This window comes from Pteropus medius, unplaced genomic scaffold (genome assembly GCF_902729225.1).
Source record: "Pteropus medius unplaced genomic scaffold, Ma_sr-lr_union100, whole genome shotgun sequence".
NCBI lineage: Eukaryota > Metazoa > Chordata > Mammalia > Chiroptera > Pteropodidae > Pteropus > Pteropus medius.
Window position 1 is genome coordinate 25,623,889 of NW_024351073.1, and position 14,546 is coordinate 25,638,434.

General features: G+C 65.1%; 1 protein-coding gene and 1 long non-coding RNA gene across 3 annotated transcripts; one reads left to right on the forward strand and one right to left on the reverse strand.

Moving 5' to 3' along the window:
• Window positions 1–7,345: 7,345 nt before the first annotated feature.
• Window positions 7,346–8,923, reverse strand: LOC120586300 (uncharacterized). The gene is made up of 2 exons (XR_005648685.1): window positions 8,392–8,923; window positions 7,346–7,642 (listed from the first exon to the last, which is right to left on the reverse strand). It is a non-coding gene; the product is annotated as an uncharacterized LOC120586300 (long non-coding RNA).
• Window positions 8,583–13,670, forward strand: IRX4 (iroquois homeobox 4). 2 transcript variants are annotated; one of them, XM_039842827.1, is made up of 6 exons: window positions 8,583–9,290; window positions 9,779–10,030; window positions 10,749–10,864; window positions 11,520–11,848; window positions 12,287–12,765; window positions 12,985–13,670. In XM_039842827.1, exons 1-6 carry the CDS (start codon window positions 9,246–9,248, stop codon window positions 13,114–13,116), a joined length of 1,353 nt encoding a protein of 450 aa, XP_039698761.1. In that variant the 5' UTR covers window positions 8,583–9,245; the 3' UTR covers window positions 13,117–13,670. The 2 variants fall into 2 exon arrangements, with proteins under 2 accessions (XP_039698761.1, XP_039698760.1); XM_039842826.1 differs by having other exon boundaries at window positions 12,287–13,670.
• Window positions 13,671–14,546: the final 876 nt, after the last annotated feature.

The window sequence follows — 14,546 nt, forward strand, 5'->3', positions numbered from 1 at the left end:
GCGTCCAGCGGGCTGATGTGGCTATAACAGCCTGTGCGGGACCTCGGAAGACCCGAGGCCACAGGAGGCCGTCGCCAAGGGCCTGCCGGTCCCCGGTCCTCCCGGAGGGGGGCCAGGAGTGAGAAGGATGATCTGGGAGAAAGTCTTGTGCAATGAGTGAACCCCGGTGAAACCCACAGAAGGCCCCCAAAGTTCTCGAGAAAGGCACCCCGGCGAAATGCTGCCAGCTCGGACTGGGACAGAAAGAAAACAAAATGCAGGTCGCTGGGCTGGGCCTTGGCGATGTTCTGGCCGGAAGCAGGCCAACGGAACCAGGCGGAGCCTGGCGACTCGCCCAGGCCACGGCGGGGAGGAGGCGGGGGGGAGGGGACAGTCGACGTAAGGAGATAAGCCGAGGCCACGATGTGGCATCTCAGGGTACCCCTTAGTCACGGTTGCATTGTGTCCCCCAAAACTCCTGCGCTGTGACTCTGGTTTGGAGGTAGACTGACTGGCGATGTCACTGGTCCAGATGAGGTCGCGAGGGTGGCCCTAACCCACAACAAGGGGAGGCTGGGCCACAGCGACGCAGACTACACCGGAGGCTGCCGCGTGAGGCGGAGGCGGAGACAGGGTGGCGCGTAAACAAGGGGTGCCACGGAGGCCGGGGCCACCAGAAGCTACGGGGGGGGCCTGGAGCAGGTGCTCCCCACCGCCCCAGGGGTCCGCGCCTTCTCGCCTGCCACCTGGGAGAGAACGACTCACTGCGGCTAAGCCGCCCCTTGATCGCTCTGTCGGCTCCCTCCTCTATGGAAAAGGGGGTGCCACCCGCTCCCTGAGCCCCTGCCCCAGCCAAGCCCCAACCGCAGAGCCGGGGCGAGTGCGGGAGTGTGGGGCCCGCGGCTTCCGTCCAGGAACTGCTGCATCCCAGGCGGCAAGAGCATCTCTCTCTGCCGTTCTCAAACGGAAAATGATAAGGTTGCTAAATGTGTAAGTAATTCTCACTGAGTCACCAATCTGGACACTTTTCAAGTGAAACGGCGCGTTCCTGCCGCTTTGAAGCCGCCCCCCCCCATCCCCGGGGCTGCTGGGAGCATTAGGACTGTGCTCCTTTTATCTGAGGCCTTCAATTAATTGAATTTCAAAAATACTCTGAAATGGTTTTTTTAATATAAAAATCAGCTAAGTCCTGGGGGACATTCCCGTGTGATTTACTGCCACAGTAATTAAAAGCCGGTGTGTTATGCTGGCCACCGCCAACCGCCGCCGCCGCCCGCGACACGGAGGTGGGACGCGTGACCTCCCCGAGAGCTCTCGTTTTCGGGACTGCTTTGGGTGGCCGCACTGCCTCCTGAGTCACCCCTTCTAGGGAACACACCGGCGCTCGCAGAACAGCTAAATGCAAGCCCAGGTCAACACCACTTCTGCATGCAACGTGACGCCGAGCAGCCGGCATGGGTCGGGGCGCCCCAGCCTCCTGTGCTCGGTCTGGGGGTTCCACGCGCCTCCGAAACCCGACCGCTCACGTCGCCAGCTCACTCAGCCCGGGCGCAGGCGCCCAGCAGGCGGGCGGCGGGGACCTCCCGTGCACCCCACTCCCACCCCGTCTCTCCCGTGACTCGCCACCCCCGACCTGTGCGAATGCCGCTGGGTATCTCGTCCCCTGCTACTTGTGCAGGTATGTTCTGCACGCAGTCCCCAGAGAAGGGCACGTGAGTAGAGCAGTCAGGAAGGACGACACCTCACATCTCGTCCTCAGCGGTTGTGTTCTGTGTGCAAAATCCAGACAGCACGCCCGGGAGGCTCCCGGGCCGAAGGCCCCTCCACGCCGCCGCTTGATGTTTTCCGGGGTCCCCCGAGGGAATACGGGCTCCCGCATTCGGGGTATATGTTCGCACTTCTTTCCCTCGTGCTGAAGATGTCCCTTCCCGAAACTGTGTCAAGAAACTCAAAATGAGATTAAGACTCCAGGACAATGCCGCCCACGTCACCTTTCTCCACAGTTAAAATACCGTCACCTCCAGTGTTCAGATGGCGCTTCCCAGCGTGTTTGCGATCTGAGTCCCTGCTGGATGGATAAACATGTCAAGTTTCAACATACCGAGTGCGGGCACTGTCCAATTACCACTTTTAAGAACAGGAGCCTGCCCTGAAATCCGCTGGTGCGTTTCGGCATCAGACACACCAGCGTATTCCCGAATTCAGGACGACAACGCCCCGACCTCCACTGGCGCAGTGAAGGGCGACTAGACAGAGGCCCGAGGCTTCCTGCCCCGCGGAGGTCGCCCTGTACGGCGCCCACAGCACCTCCACCCGCGGACAGGCCACACGTCGCTGTCTCCACCCCGACCCCGCTGCGCTTTGACGAAGAAACCCCTCGGACTTCCCGCTTCCAAGAACTGCGTCCGACACAGGGGGCCGCGGGGGAGGCGCGGGGAAGACCACATGCTGCCCGAGGCCCAGGTGGGCAGAGGGGCGGGGACGACGCAGGAGCCAGGAGCCTCCGGGAGACACGCAGCTCCCCGCCCACGGCCCCCAGCTGGGCCCGAACGCTGGGCCATGGCTAAGTCAGGCCAAGGACCCTTGCCGAAAGCCGGACCTCCCAAGGGCAAGGGCGTCCCTGGGACCCCAGCACCACCGGCCTTTTGAAGTTGCCCTCACTCAGGGCCCGTTCCCACGGTCTCCCCCATGACCAGGTAAAAGCGCCCCTCCCCCCCTCGCCCCGGGTCCCCAGGGAGGGGGAGACCGAGGCTGTGGGGCCCTTGGCCAAGGCAGGCCCCAGGGCACGGTCAGAGCCGGCCCAGCCAGAGCAAGCGATGCCCTTCCAACCACCTACCAGATGCCTGTGCGTGTCGCAGCCATGTCCGGGGCAGGGGGCGGGCGCGGCAGCCTGGCCAAGCCCTGAGGCACAGAGGCGCCTGCTTCAGACGTGCTCAGCGCAGCTGCCAGCAGGAGGGACAGAAAGGGACTGGGAGAAGCTGGCCCCACCAGGGGGCAGGGGGGCAGGGGGGCAGGGGCGCTGCTGGCCTTGTCACAGCACGGAGCCTGTGCCCGGAGGACCGTCATCCTTCAGAGGCGGCCGCAGCTGCAGGCTCGCTTTCTGGATCAGTCACTCGCTCTGATGCCAAAGAGGGACTTTCCCGGCCAGGCACCCCGGCCAGGCCCCACGGTATCTCCATCCTTCCCTCAGAGCGCCAGCCTGGGCAGGCCGGGCCGTCCCCTGCCCCACAACGCAAGGACAGAGGGGCGGGGGACAGCCACCGATGCTGCCAGTCACGTGGTCAGGGATCTGGCTGAATCAGGCCTGGCAGCGTCCACCTGCCGGGCAGCCAAAACCAGTTTTGGGGGCGTCGGTGAAGGACTGGCCTCGCTCCCAGGGGAAAGCGAGGGAGCCCCAGGACAGCTGGTGGGATGGGGCGCTGACGTCCACACCCTGGAGGACAGACCATAGCCCTTCCGGCGGCCGCTGCCCTGGGCCCCTTGCTCTGCCTCGGTGCTTCTCAGCGGTTTGCGGCCGATTATCTCCCCATCAAGGCCGTAAGCACAAACTGCCCGGCTTATCTTCAGCTCCAAAAATATCGACGTCTCAGGAGGGGTGCCTTATCTTCATGGGCCCCGGGGCCCTGCGGGAGCACCCTACAGGCCTGGAGGAGGACAGGACCCCCAAGGCCACTCTCGCACTTCCTTGCAGGTGAATCAAATGGGCCCCACCCCAAGGGCACCCCGTCCTGGAACTCCTTCCTTCAGCCCTAGGGTTGGCTGTGCCACACCTCTGGGTGGACACCTGTAGGTCTGTAGCGGGATGGAACCGAAGCTGTGTCCTTTGCAGAGAAGCCACTGGAAGGCCTGGGCTCTGCACGGGGACAACAGGCCAGGCGGCTGGCTCGCTTCTCTCCTGGCCTTGCCCCATGGGAAAAGCGGAGGAACGGGAGAGGCCTGTGAGCAAACGCAATCTCGGCCTGCTCCCCGAAGCAAGCCGACGGGCACGCCTTTCCGGTGACCGCAGAGAGCGTTGAGAAAAACCGTGGGAAAAACGGCAAATAACTTCTCTAGACACTACCCATGACGACAAGCCTCCGCTGTCACTGTACCAGCACAGGCTGTGAGGAGAAAGTTCAAGGTTCTTTGGAGTGAGAGTGATGCGTGGGGGCGTGACCAGGGCAAAGGATTCTGGGCCGGCTGTGTGAGGGCCAGGAAAGCCTGAACCTGAGACCCAGGACACTGCCTTCCCTCCTGGCCTCAGGCTGCAGAAGCCACAGCCTGTCCCCATGGAGGTGGCTCCCAGGCGGGCCCAGCCCCAGCAGCCTGTTAACCTGGTGACACCACACCAGGGTTCTGGAAACGCCCTGCCAGCTGCCCCAGAGCCCAGAGGGTGGAGGGCAGTGTAGCGCTGAGAGAGAGCGCGGGGCTCCCCCTTACTGTGAGGGGGTCTATGGGGGCGGGGGCAGGGAGAAAGGGGAGCCCTGAGGGCCAGGACGCCCAGCCCGTCCCTAGGAGAAGAGGGCCAGCAGTGCCCTCAACCTGACCTCCAGGACGGGAGGGTTACCACGATCAGGCAGGGGGGTGGGGGGGGGAGGGGGGGGCCTCTAGGAACTGGGGCCAAGAAGGAGCGGCTCCGCCCGCCAAGGCCCAAGGCAGCCCCAGGCAGGACAGCCAGGGCACTCAGGAGCCAGCGGCGGCCAAGCCTTCGGCCTTCCCGCTGTGCCGTTAGGCTGTGTTTGCTCTGAGCCCTGCGTCCCTGCCCTCTCTCCCCCAAGGGCGCCCCTCACCCCGCTCCTAAGCCCCGGGCACCCTGCGCGCCGGCCGGCGGAGGGGAAAGTTGGCGAGCGCGCGGCGCCCGCGGGGGAAAGCGTTAATGGGCGGCCGGGTGGGAGCAGCGCGCTCGCTCGCCCACGTCACGCCGGTGCGGGCTCGGCTGACGCCCGCGGCGCCTGGGGACGCCGGCGCGCTCCGCTCGCCAGGTGCTCCGCCTGGAAATGTCTCCATTAGTTGTCGCCTGTTCCCCGCCGGAGCGCGCGCGCAGAGCGGCCACGCAGAGCCCTCGCGGGCGGCCGGTAGTGGCCCGGCGCCTCCGCAGGTAGGCGAGGTCCCCGCGCCCGCCCCCGCCCCGAGGCTCCGAGACCCCTCCCCCCTAACGGAGAGGCGGAGGCGCCGCGCGGCCGCCGTGGGGCGCGGGCGGAGGCGACGGTGGCGACTCCCCGGTGCGTCCCGGGCTGCGCGCTGCTCCCCGCGGGCCCAGCGCCCGAGAGGCGCGGGCGGGCGCGTCCCCAGTGCAGGTAGGGAGTGGGCTCTACCGCGCAAACTTTGCGTGATCGCTCCTGAGCTGGAGGGCACAAAGTTTGCTGTCTGCCGGTGGGGGCTCTCTGGAGGCCGCTGCGTTTGCTGCAAATTTGGGGAAGCGGGATAAGGGGGGGGAGCACGGTGCGGGGCGCGGGGTCACCTGCGCCCAAACACCCGACTGCATGCCATCCCGGCTCGGGCGGCGACCTGAAAGAGCGCGGCGGGGGCGCGGCAGGAGAGCCAGAGGGAGCCCGCAGGAATGCCGGGCATTTCGGGGATCGGATTCAACGCGCGCGCCTGCGGCTCGTCCAACTGGCCTCGGGGAGACCCCCAGAGGGCAGGCTGCGAAGGGATGACCTGCCGACCGCAGGGTTCGCGAACGCCTCCTAGCCCCTCACCCCGCCGGGGGTGCGAGAGCCGCGGGCTGGCACAGGCGCCCCAAGCCCTCGGCTCTACGGGCCCAGCGCCTCAGAAAAGAAGGCGCCCGCCTGGTGCCGCGCACTCTGCCTCCGCCCTGCGCCTGGGCTCAACTTCGCTGGGCTGGAGAGAGCCCTCCTGCCACTCGCCGCTCTCGGTGCGGGCAGGACTCCGGGAACCGGGTGTGCGGGCTCAGCTGCAGGCAGGGGAGAAAGTCTGGGCGCGGCCTATGTCCCTGGAAGCGCCCCCACCCCAAGGTTACAGCGACCCGCGGCCACATCCCAGAGCAAGAAGGGCCCTCAGTCGAGTCTGGCTCCCTTTTCGCGGCGGGCCGCCGCGGCACCTCGCAGAGCTGAGCTGCCGCCCTGCGCGCGGGGAACCGCACGCTTCCGGCGGGGACTGCTCGCTGCTGTATTCGGAACCCGGGGTCCCTCCAGGGCCGAGAGCTAGCACTCCGCGTCCACGCAGGTGCAGTCAGTTGCGGGTACTTGACATGCCGCCGCTCCTGGTGTGCGCGCCCCTGGAGGAAACCCCGGTACCTGGCTCAAGGCCTGGCCTTTTACTGAAGAGCACTTAACAGTTGTTCTGGTGTTATTCATGGGGCACAGATGGCCCAGAAAGGGCCCCGGTCGCGCAGGTTGTCAGCGGGATGTCGGGGTGCATGCGGGTCTGCAGACGGACCCCTGACCCCGCTTCCAGGACTGGCTCTCCGGGCCTGGGCTAGAGGCAGGGAGGTGGGGGGGGGGGGGGGCGGGGGGGGGGGGGGGTGGCGGCTCCCCGGGCAGCCACGAGTTTCCCCAAACAGGGTGGCCGGGCTGGGCCGCGCAGCTGCAGCCGCCGGGGCCTGGGCCTGGGCGCGCAGGAAGCGAAGGGTCAGTGCTCCGTGGCCCGGGAAGGTGGGTTTCAGGATGAGAGAGAGAAGGTCGCCCGTGAGAACCGGGCAGGCCGGTGGGACAGGGAGCGTCTTTTTACACTCACGCTGGAAAGGAAGACAGAGCACTGTGGCGACGGCGGCGGAGAGGCCCCTCCCTGAAAGCCATCCCGGAGGCTCCACGGAGGGGCCGTGCCCGCCGGCTTCGGGGTGAGCACGTAGCTCGGAATGGTCGCGAGAGCGGGTGCGCCGTTTCCCGTGAGCCGTGGCCGAGTCTCGGGCAAGGAACCGCGGCTGTCAGGGCCGGGCGTGCCGAGGGCTGCCCGCCGGAACCCCCCGGGCGCTGGCTGCTGGGACCCGGCGGTGGCTTCCTCCCCAGCCGGTTGAGCGCTCACACTCGCCAGGCGGGGGCCACAGCAGGGGGTGAGGAAGGAGAGCCGAAGGCCGTCCCTGTGCGCGGATCCCGGAGTGCTCCGCTACCCTTGGCGACCGCCCCTCCCTGGCCGGGCCTCATTACCCGGGCAGAGACAGTTTTTTGTAAACAATAAATAATAGAAGGTAGGGGGACGATCAGCCAAAGCCTCGGCAGAAGCCAGAACACTGGAAGGAGTTGAGAGGAGGGGCGGTGGGGGAGGGGAGGAGCGGAGGAGGAAGAGGAGAGAGATTGAGAGATTCATTTCTGCCCAGAAGCCCGGTGGCTAGTTTCTTATTATTTACAGGAAGGTGATATTAGCAATTCAGGTGAGAAAGAAATAAACACGGCCACCGCCAAATCAATACAGAATTCAAAAACAATTATTAATGTCATTTGATTCGTGTTCTTTATATATCTCTCCTGGCTATGGACGCTAAACTGTCTGAATAATTTGCATGGAGCGCCTATTCATTATTTCCGATGTTTTTCCTTTGCAAGCAGCTCGGACGTGGCCGGCTCAGGTCCAACGCGATCGGGGAACTCGTATTTTCTTCTGTAAATTAAAGCAATTACGCAGCAGATATTATATGATGCGCACTGTGGTCTCCAGATAGTCATCAATCACCTTCAACCAAGCTGTCAGAGCAGGCAGATTTCGTTTCTGGGAGGCAGGCTTGCAGCTGGGGAGAGAGTGAGAACGTCATCATTAATTAGAGGATGACCCTGGGGCGATTCGCAGGTCTGAACCCAAGAATCTCTCCCAGCAAGTCTGCACAGCGCCGCCGCGCGCGCGCGGCCCCCTCCCGGCCGAGCCGGGCGAGAGCAGCTGGGGCGAGCTTGGGCCCCAGAGGTCGGCGGCGCCCAAGGCGGGGAGCGAGTTCAGCGTGGCCCGGACGCCTTCTTGCCGCCTGCGCGCGGGCCTCTGCTTTGAACTCGGGCAAGGGCCCAAGGCCGGGACTGGCTGCGGAAGTCCTGGGGTGCGCGCTCGGTCTCCTCCCCGGACGACTCCGCACAGCCCCGTGGTCAGAGAGCTACGCGAGGCGGGATGGGAAGGGCTCCCCTGCCTGACGCCCGGCGCCCCCGCCTGATGCCCAACGCCCCCTCCCCCGTGCCTAGCTCCGAAGGTCGCCAGGAGCAGCGAGCGCGGCGGGAGCGACCCCGACACTGACGCTCGGAACCCACTCCCCGGAGCGCACAGGGACATCTGGCAGTCCTGGGTTTAGCCGCGAGGGGCAGGGCGGCTGAGGGCGTGCGGCCCCGGAGGGTGGGGGCGGGAAAGGGAGGGCCGTGAGCCAAGTGGGAACTCACAGGCGGGAGAGGGGGGAGGGCATTCCCCAGGGACTCGGCGGCCGAGCGTGGCAAGTCCTGAAGCCTGTGGGCCACCTGGAGTAGGGTGGCAAGCTCCGGGGCAGGCCCAGAACCCACTCACCCGAGGGCGTTTGGACCTCCAGATGTGGACACTCTTGAAGCTGCATCTGGCTCTGGAAGACCAGCCTGGAGTAGGGTTCGAACAGGGGGAGGCGTTGCTGACCCCGGATGAAACCGAAGTCGCCCGCTTAGCCGCCGCCTTCCACCTGGAGGGGCGCGCAGAGCGCAGGCCGCCGCTGCCGGCGCCGCGCGGGCTAATTTTAACTGTTGATTACATCTTCATGAAGACTCGCTCGCGTGTCCCTCATACGTCTCATTTGTAATTGAGACTAATGATTACAGTGGGGCGGGAAGGAGCAGCTGCTCATTAATTAATTTCTAATTAAAAGTGCCTCCCGTCCTCGGTGACTAAGGAGAGCCGCTGTTCGTCGGGGCGAGCTTGACTCCTCGGATGAAATTCATTTGTTAAGCGCGCTGGCCCCTCCGCTTGCCCCGCCCGGCCGGGCCGTGGCTGAGTGACCGGCACGTCTGCGGCCAGGCCGGGCTGCGGCGTGGGCTGACGTCAGAGCCTCGGCCGCTTAAAGCCGCGTACATCTCACTTGACGGGTTCGCGAGACTTTTTTTTTTTTCCTTTTTTGCAAAATATGTATTTGTGTCATCGCCGCGAGGCCGGTCGGTCCCAGAGCCCGCTCGAGGCTCCGAATTGCGAAGCTAAAAGGATCGCGGCCGACGCCGCGGCTCACTTTCCTACCCGGTTAGAAAAGTTTGCGGAGCGTGTGGATGAATTAACCGGCTCTCCTGCTTCGCTTCCCCCAGCGCCTAGGAGCTGGCGGCCCCGGAGCAGTGGCTGCGCCCCGCCGGCCCCCGCGCGCAGGACCCAGCCGGCCCGCCCGCCGGCCCCGGGCCGCGCTCGCCATGTCCTACCCGCAGTTCGGGTACACCTACTCGTCGGCGCCCCAGGTAAGGAGGCCCCGCGAGGCCGGACGCACTGGAGGGCCGGGATCCGGCGGGCCGGTATCGCTTCCAGCGGGCAGGGCCTGCTCCACGCTCCGCGGGAAGGGCAGGGCTGCCGAGAAATACCGACGGGAGCAGCGGGGAGCTCGCGCTTAGTTTGACCTCCACCCCAAAGCCGAGGCTGTGCCTCAGGAGACCCCGGGCACGCGGGAGAATCGTGGCCTGCAGGAAGGCCTGCAGGGCCTTGGGGAAACCCCGGGGCAGACGTGAACGCCGCTGCCCAGGACTGCCTGGCCCCACGTGGTTGGAGCGCGCCCCGGGGGGCCGGGGCACCCAGGCTTGCAGAGGGAAGGCGTCTGCAGCCAGGGGTGGACAGAGATAGACCCGAAAGACAGGGGGCACTGCCTCCTGGTTGGTGCAGGACAGGTGGAGGCCCAGCGCCCCAGCCTTGCGCCTGGTGGCCTGCCTTTCCTCGGGGCTCCTCTCTCCCCCAGTTTCTGATGACCACCAACTCCCTGAGCACGTGCTGCGAATCAGGTGGCCGCACGCTGGCAGACTCCGGGCCCACCGCCTCAGCCCAGGCTTCCGTCTACTGCCCGGTCTACGAGAGCCGGCTGCTGGCCACCGCGCGCCATGAGCTCAACTCAGCCGCGGCGCTGGGCGTGTACGGGGCCCCCTACGGGGGCTCGCAGGGCTACGGCAACTATGTGACCTACGGCTCCGAGGCCTCCGCCTTCTACTCGCTGGTATGCAGGGAGGAGGTGTTATGCCCCTACCCCTCGAGTCACTTTCCCCAGCGCCAACCCCGGAGGCAGCGGCGTGAGGCCCCTGGGCCCCGGACTGCTGCGGGTGGGAGGCGTGTCTTCAGCTTTGCTCCTCCCAGCCTGGCTCCTGGAAACACCCCCAGCTCCTCCCCCACCCCGCCTGGTTGCGGCGACTGGGCAGGTGGTCGCTGTATTTAATGTATTTTTTTTCCTTGGATCGCTTTTAAGTTCTGATCAGATCTCTGGCTCTGTCGGAGCAGACTCCCCCCTCCCACCGCGTTTCCTGACACCCCTCTCCTGCCCCGCACTCCTCCTGGCTTCCTCTTCCTCTCCTGCCAGCCCCCATTCACCCCTCCCTTTCCTTCTCCCTCCCTTGCGCCTCTCCCAGGCGCCCTGGCTCCGCCCCACGCCTCTTCTCCCCGTCGTCTCATCCTCATCTCTGTCTCTCTCTCGCCCTCTCTGTTCTGCCGCCCCCAGCCCCTCCTTCCAGTCTCACACTCATCTCTCGGTCCCCGACACCTAATCCCTGTCCCCTCAACGCCTCAGCTGCGCCCTCCTCACTTCGCGTCTTGGGGCTCTTTTGCTCCCTAGGCACTGGGGACAGTCTGGGGAGTGGGGCGAAGCATGCAAAAGGCAGAGGGAGGGGCTCGAGCTGGGCGGCTTCCCTAAGCCGCGACTCTAGGCTCCCGGGCTCCCACAGAACAGCTTCGACTCCAAGGACGCTCCGGGATCTGCGCATGCGGGCCTCGCGCCTGCCGCCGCCGCAGCCGCCTACTACCCATACGAGCCGGCGCTGGGCCAGTATGCCTATGACAGGTGAGGCACCGATTCTCCTCGCTGTCCCCGGGCCCCGGCGCTTCTGTCAGCCATCACCCCTCATCAGCCCCACGCCCCCAAGAAAGATTGGGTAGCAGGATGAGGGGCATTCCTCTCCTCGGGTGGCGCTGAGCTGACCAGGCCTTGGTCCCACCGAGCCACTTTGCAAGCCCGTGCGACCGCTTCCGCCAGCGACAATTACATATTTAGCCACGGAAAGTCCACGCAGGCCCTCTGGGCGCTAACGACCAATGGTGCCCGTGGGCGTTACACGATCTGATTCGCAGCTCTGTAAATTGCTCTCCTGTCTGGGGGATCCGAAGTGTAGGAGAGAGACCCAGTAAAAGAGCTCGAAGGCATCTACGTCCGTGCAGAGTGACGGACACCTGGCTGGGCCTTCCGCCTGTGCCCCACTCATGGCTTCTGTGGCTCGCGAAGCAGCCCAGATTCCATGTAAATTTAATGAAACATAAATATTCTCTTAGACTTCGGGCCCAAACCGGCAATCCCTGCGGTCCCGACCCAGGTCTTACCACCATAAACACACCCCCACGACACGCTGGGGACTGAAAGCCGGCCGGGCCCCGCCTGGAACAACCCGGTGACTAATCTGGGCCAAGGCAGGCTGGCGCCCCATTGCCCCGCCCATCTCCAGGTATAGCACCATGGACAGCGGCACGCGGCGGAAGAACGCCACGCGCGAGACCACCAGCACGCTCAAGGCCTGGCTGCAGGAGCACCGCAAGAACCCCTACCCCACCAAGGGCGAGAAGATCATGCTGGCCATCATCACCAAGATGACCCTCACGCAGGTCTCCACCTGGTTCGCCAACGCGCGCCGGCGCCTCAAGAAGGAGAACAAGATGACGTGGCCGCCGAGGAACAAGTGTGTGGATGAGAAGCGGCCCTTTGGGGAGGGCGAGGAAGACGAGGGGGCGGAGGAAGACCCCCGGGAGGAGCCCCTCAAGAGCACCAAGAACGAAGGTGGGTAGAGGTTGGTGAAGCCCAAGCGGGCCGTGAGGGCAGACCTCCCTGTGCCTCCTTTGGGGGTTCTAGGGTGGCTGAAGGCAGTGCACCCTTGGGAGCCGGGCATCCAATGAATGAGCTGACCCGAGCAAGGGCTCGTGCGGGTGTGGGGGCGGGCTGTGGGGGTGAGCCAGGAGCACGTGTAAAGAAAGCCAACATCTCTTCTAGAACATTAGACACCCCCGCCCCACCCCCAGTAATCGGAGGCTGAAATCCACTGTCAGGTATTGCCAGTTTGGGGGAGACGGGAGTCCCGAAGAAAGGCGTGGGTGCTTTTCCTGGCTCTAAAGTCAGGCCCCATGGCCATGGGCGCAGAGGTGGAGGAAAAAGGAAACCGGTCTGGTTAATTCGCACCCTCTCTCTCTCCACTGGCCACTCTCTCTCTCTCCTGGGCAGAGACAGTCAGCAAAGAGGAGAAGGATCTGGAGCTCAGCGACTTGGAGGACTTCGACCCACTGGAGGCAGAGCCCCCAGAGTGTGAGCTGAAGCCACCCTTCCAGCCCCTGGACGGCGGCCTGGAGCGCCTTCCTGCTGCACCCGAGGGTCCCGGTGCCCCCGGGAAAGAGGCCTCGGGCGCTCTCCGGATGCCCCTGGCCACCAGTGGCGGGGCCGCCCTGGACCAGGACCTGGAGAGGGCCCGGAGCTGCCTCCGGAGCGTGGCGGTGGGGCCGGAGCAGCAGCTCGGCATCGGGGGCGGCCCGCAGGCTTGCGAGGCCAAGATGGGCTTTGCCCAGGCTGGGGCGACAGCGGGGCTTGAGGTCAAACCACGCATCTGGTCCCTGGCGCACACGGCTACCGCAGCCGCCGCCACCAACCTGAGCCAGACTGAGTTTCCGTCGTGCATGCTCAAGCGCCAAGGCCCCGCCGCCCCTGCGGCCGTCTCGTTGGCGCCTGCCTCGTCCTCACCTGCGGCCCCGGCCTCCGCCAGTGCCCTGGACAGGCACCAAGACTCCCCGGTAACCAGTCTCAGAAACTGGGTGGACGGAGTCTTCCACGACCCCATCCTCAGGCACAGCACTTTGAACCAGGCCTGGGCCACCGCCAAGGGCGCCCTCCTGGACCCGGGGCCGCTGGGACGCTCGCTGGGGGTGGGCGCCAACGTGCTGACGTCGCCCCTGGCGCGCTCCTTCCCGCCCGCCGCCGCGCCCCACGACGCCCAGGCCACTGGCCCCGCCAAGGAGCTTCTGGCGGCGCCCAAGGCCAGCGGGAAGCCCTTCTGCGCCTGACGCGGCGCGACTCCCGGTGCTCGGTGCGAGCCCGCACGTCCGAGACTCCTTTTGTACTGAGTTTCCAAAGCTAGCGGAGAGCGCCAAGCTCAGGCCGCCCGCCTACCCTGAGGGAGGGGCTGGACTCGGTCTCCGGGACCACCAACGAGAGACCCCATCTGTCGCGCCAGGGCGGGTGACCGTCCCGGCCTTTCCCAAACTCGGGGACCAGTGGGATAGGGCTGCTCCCAGAGCAGAAGGCAGCCGCCCTGAAGCATAAAGTTTACGTCCAAAAGTTTACACGGAGAGAACATTTCGGCTCCTAAGCTTCGTCTGTGTCGCTGCCTCCTGGGTGTGAGGCACGCCGTGTCCCAGCGAGGACCCTCAGCCTGTTGACCTGATCTCATCCTCAGCGCGGAACTCACCGCAACACCTGCACCGAATTCACACTATTGCACATTCTTAACTCGATAAAATTATGTTTTTTAAAAGTATGTTCGCACCGATAATTGCCTGCTTCAGAGGCTGATATAACAAAGTCAATAAAACGGAGTGATGATGTTTGCATTGCAAAATGAACACCTTTCCAATGTAGGGATTTGAGAACTGGGCAGAGGGAAGGGGCCGACACCCACGGGGGGGCAGTGGGGAAGGGGCTCCGGGCGGCAGGGGGCTTGCAGAGCCCAAGACATGGTCGGTCAAGCCATTTTCTAAAAAACAGTCAAAGTAAACTTGCCGGATTCTGTTGAATTCCATAATGGAAGTGGATGAGAGACCCAAAACTTTAAAATTCCCCTCCACGACCATGGTCCGGTATTTTGAGAAAATGGGAGTTTCTTTGGCCAGATTAATTAGAATAACTTTTAAACTTCCTAAATTCCCTGGGACTGTGCCCTGGAGGAGGGGAAGGACACTGCTGCCCACCCTCGGACCACGCTCGCGGGAGTGCGCGGCCTCCCGGCGCCCCGCTCGGCCCCGAGCCCCGCCCCCTCCCTCCAGGGCCCCCGCGCCCCGCGGGTAATGAGTCCTCACTGTGAGCATCGGCTCTGGACCGGGAAGTGCACGTAGGCCGCAGACCCGAGGGGGAGCTAAAAGGCCTTGAGGTGGGGGCCCGAGGCGGTGGGCAGGGTCTGGGTAGGGATTAGGAAAAGAACCCCAAGAGCAATTGGAGTGGCGGGGAGAGGGAGGACCCGGGCCTTGCCCCGCCTCGCCTAGGTTTCTGCGCGATCAGACCCCTGGTTTGCCTTGAAACCAGATTCCCCACCCCCACCCGTGCGGGGCGCCGGGCCCTAAGCCAGGGCCCCGCCAGGGCTGCGTGGAACTCGGTGCGCCTGGACTGGGGCTTGCCCCTAGCTACGAGCCCTCTGCCTAAGGCCTCATTCAAGTCCCCGGTGAGGAGCCCGCAGGGGCGGAGCGGCCCAGGGCTGCAGCGACAAAGTGATGGTGGCCCT

Excerpts from the sequence above, each read along its gene's own strand:
- IRX4 (XM_039842826.1), top strand. The coding sequence starts at position 9,246 with ATGTCCTACCCGCAGTTCGGGTACACCTACTCGTCGGCGCCCCAG. Across the intron at positions 9,291-9,778 it reads CCTACTCGTCGGCGCCCCAG|TTTCTGATGACCACCAACTC; the intron begins GTAAGGAGGCCC and ends TCTCTCCCCCAG. Across the intron at positions 11,849-12,286 it reads CAAGAGCACCAAGAACGAAG|AGACAGTCAGCAAAGAGGAG; the intron begins GTGGGTAGAGGT and ends TCTCCTGGGCAG.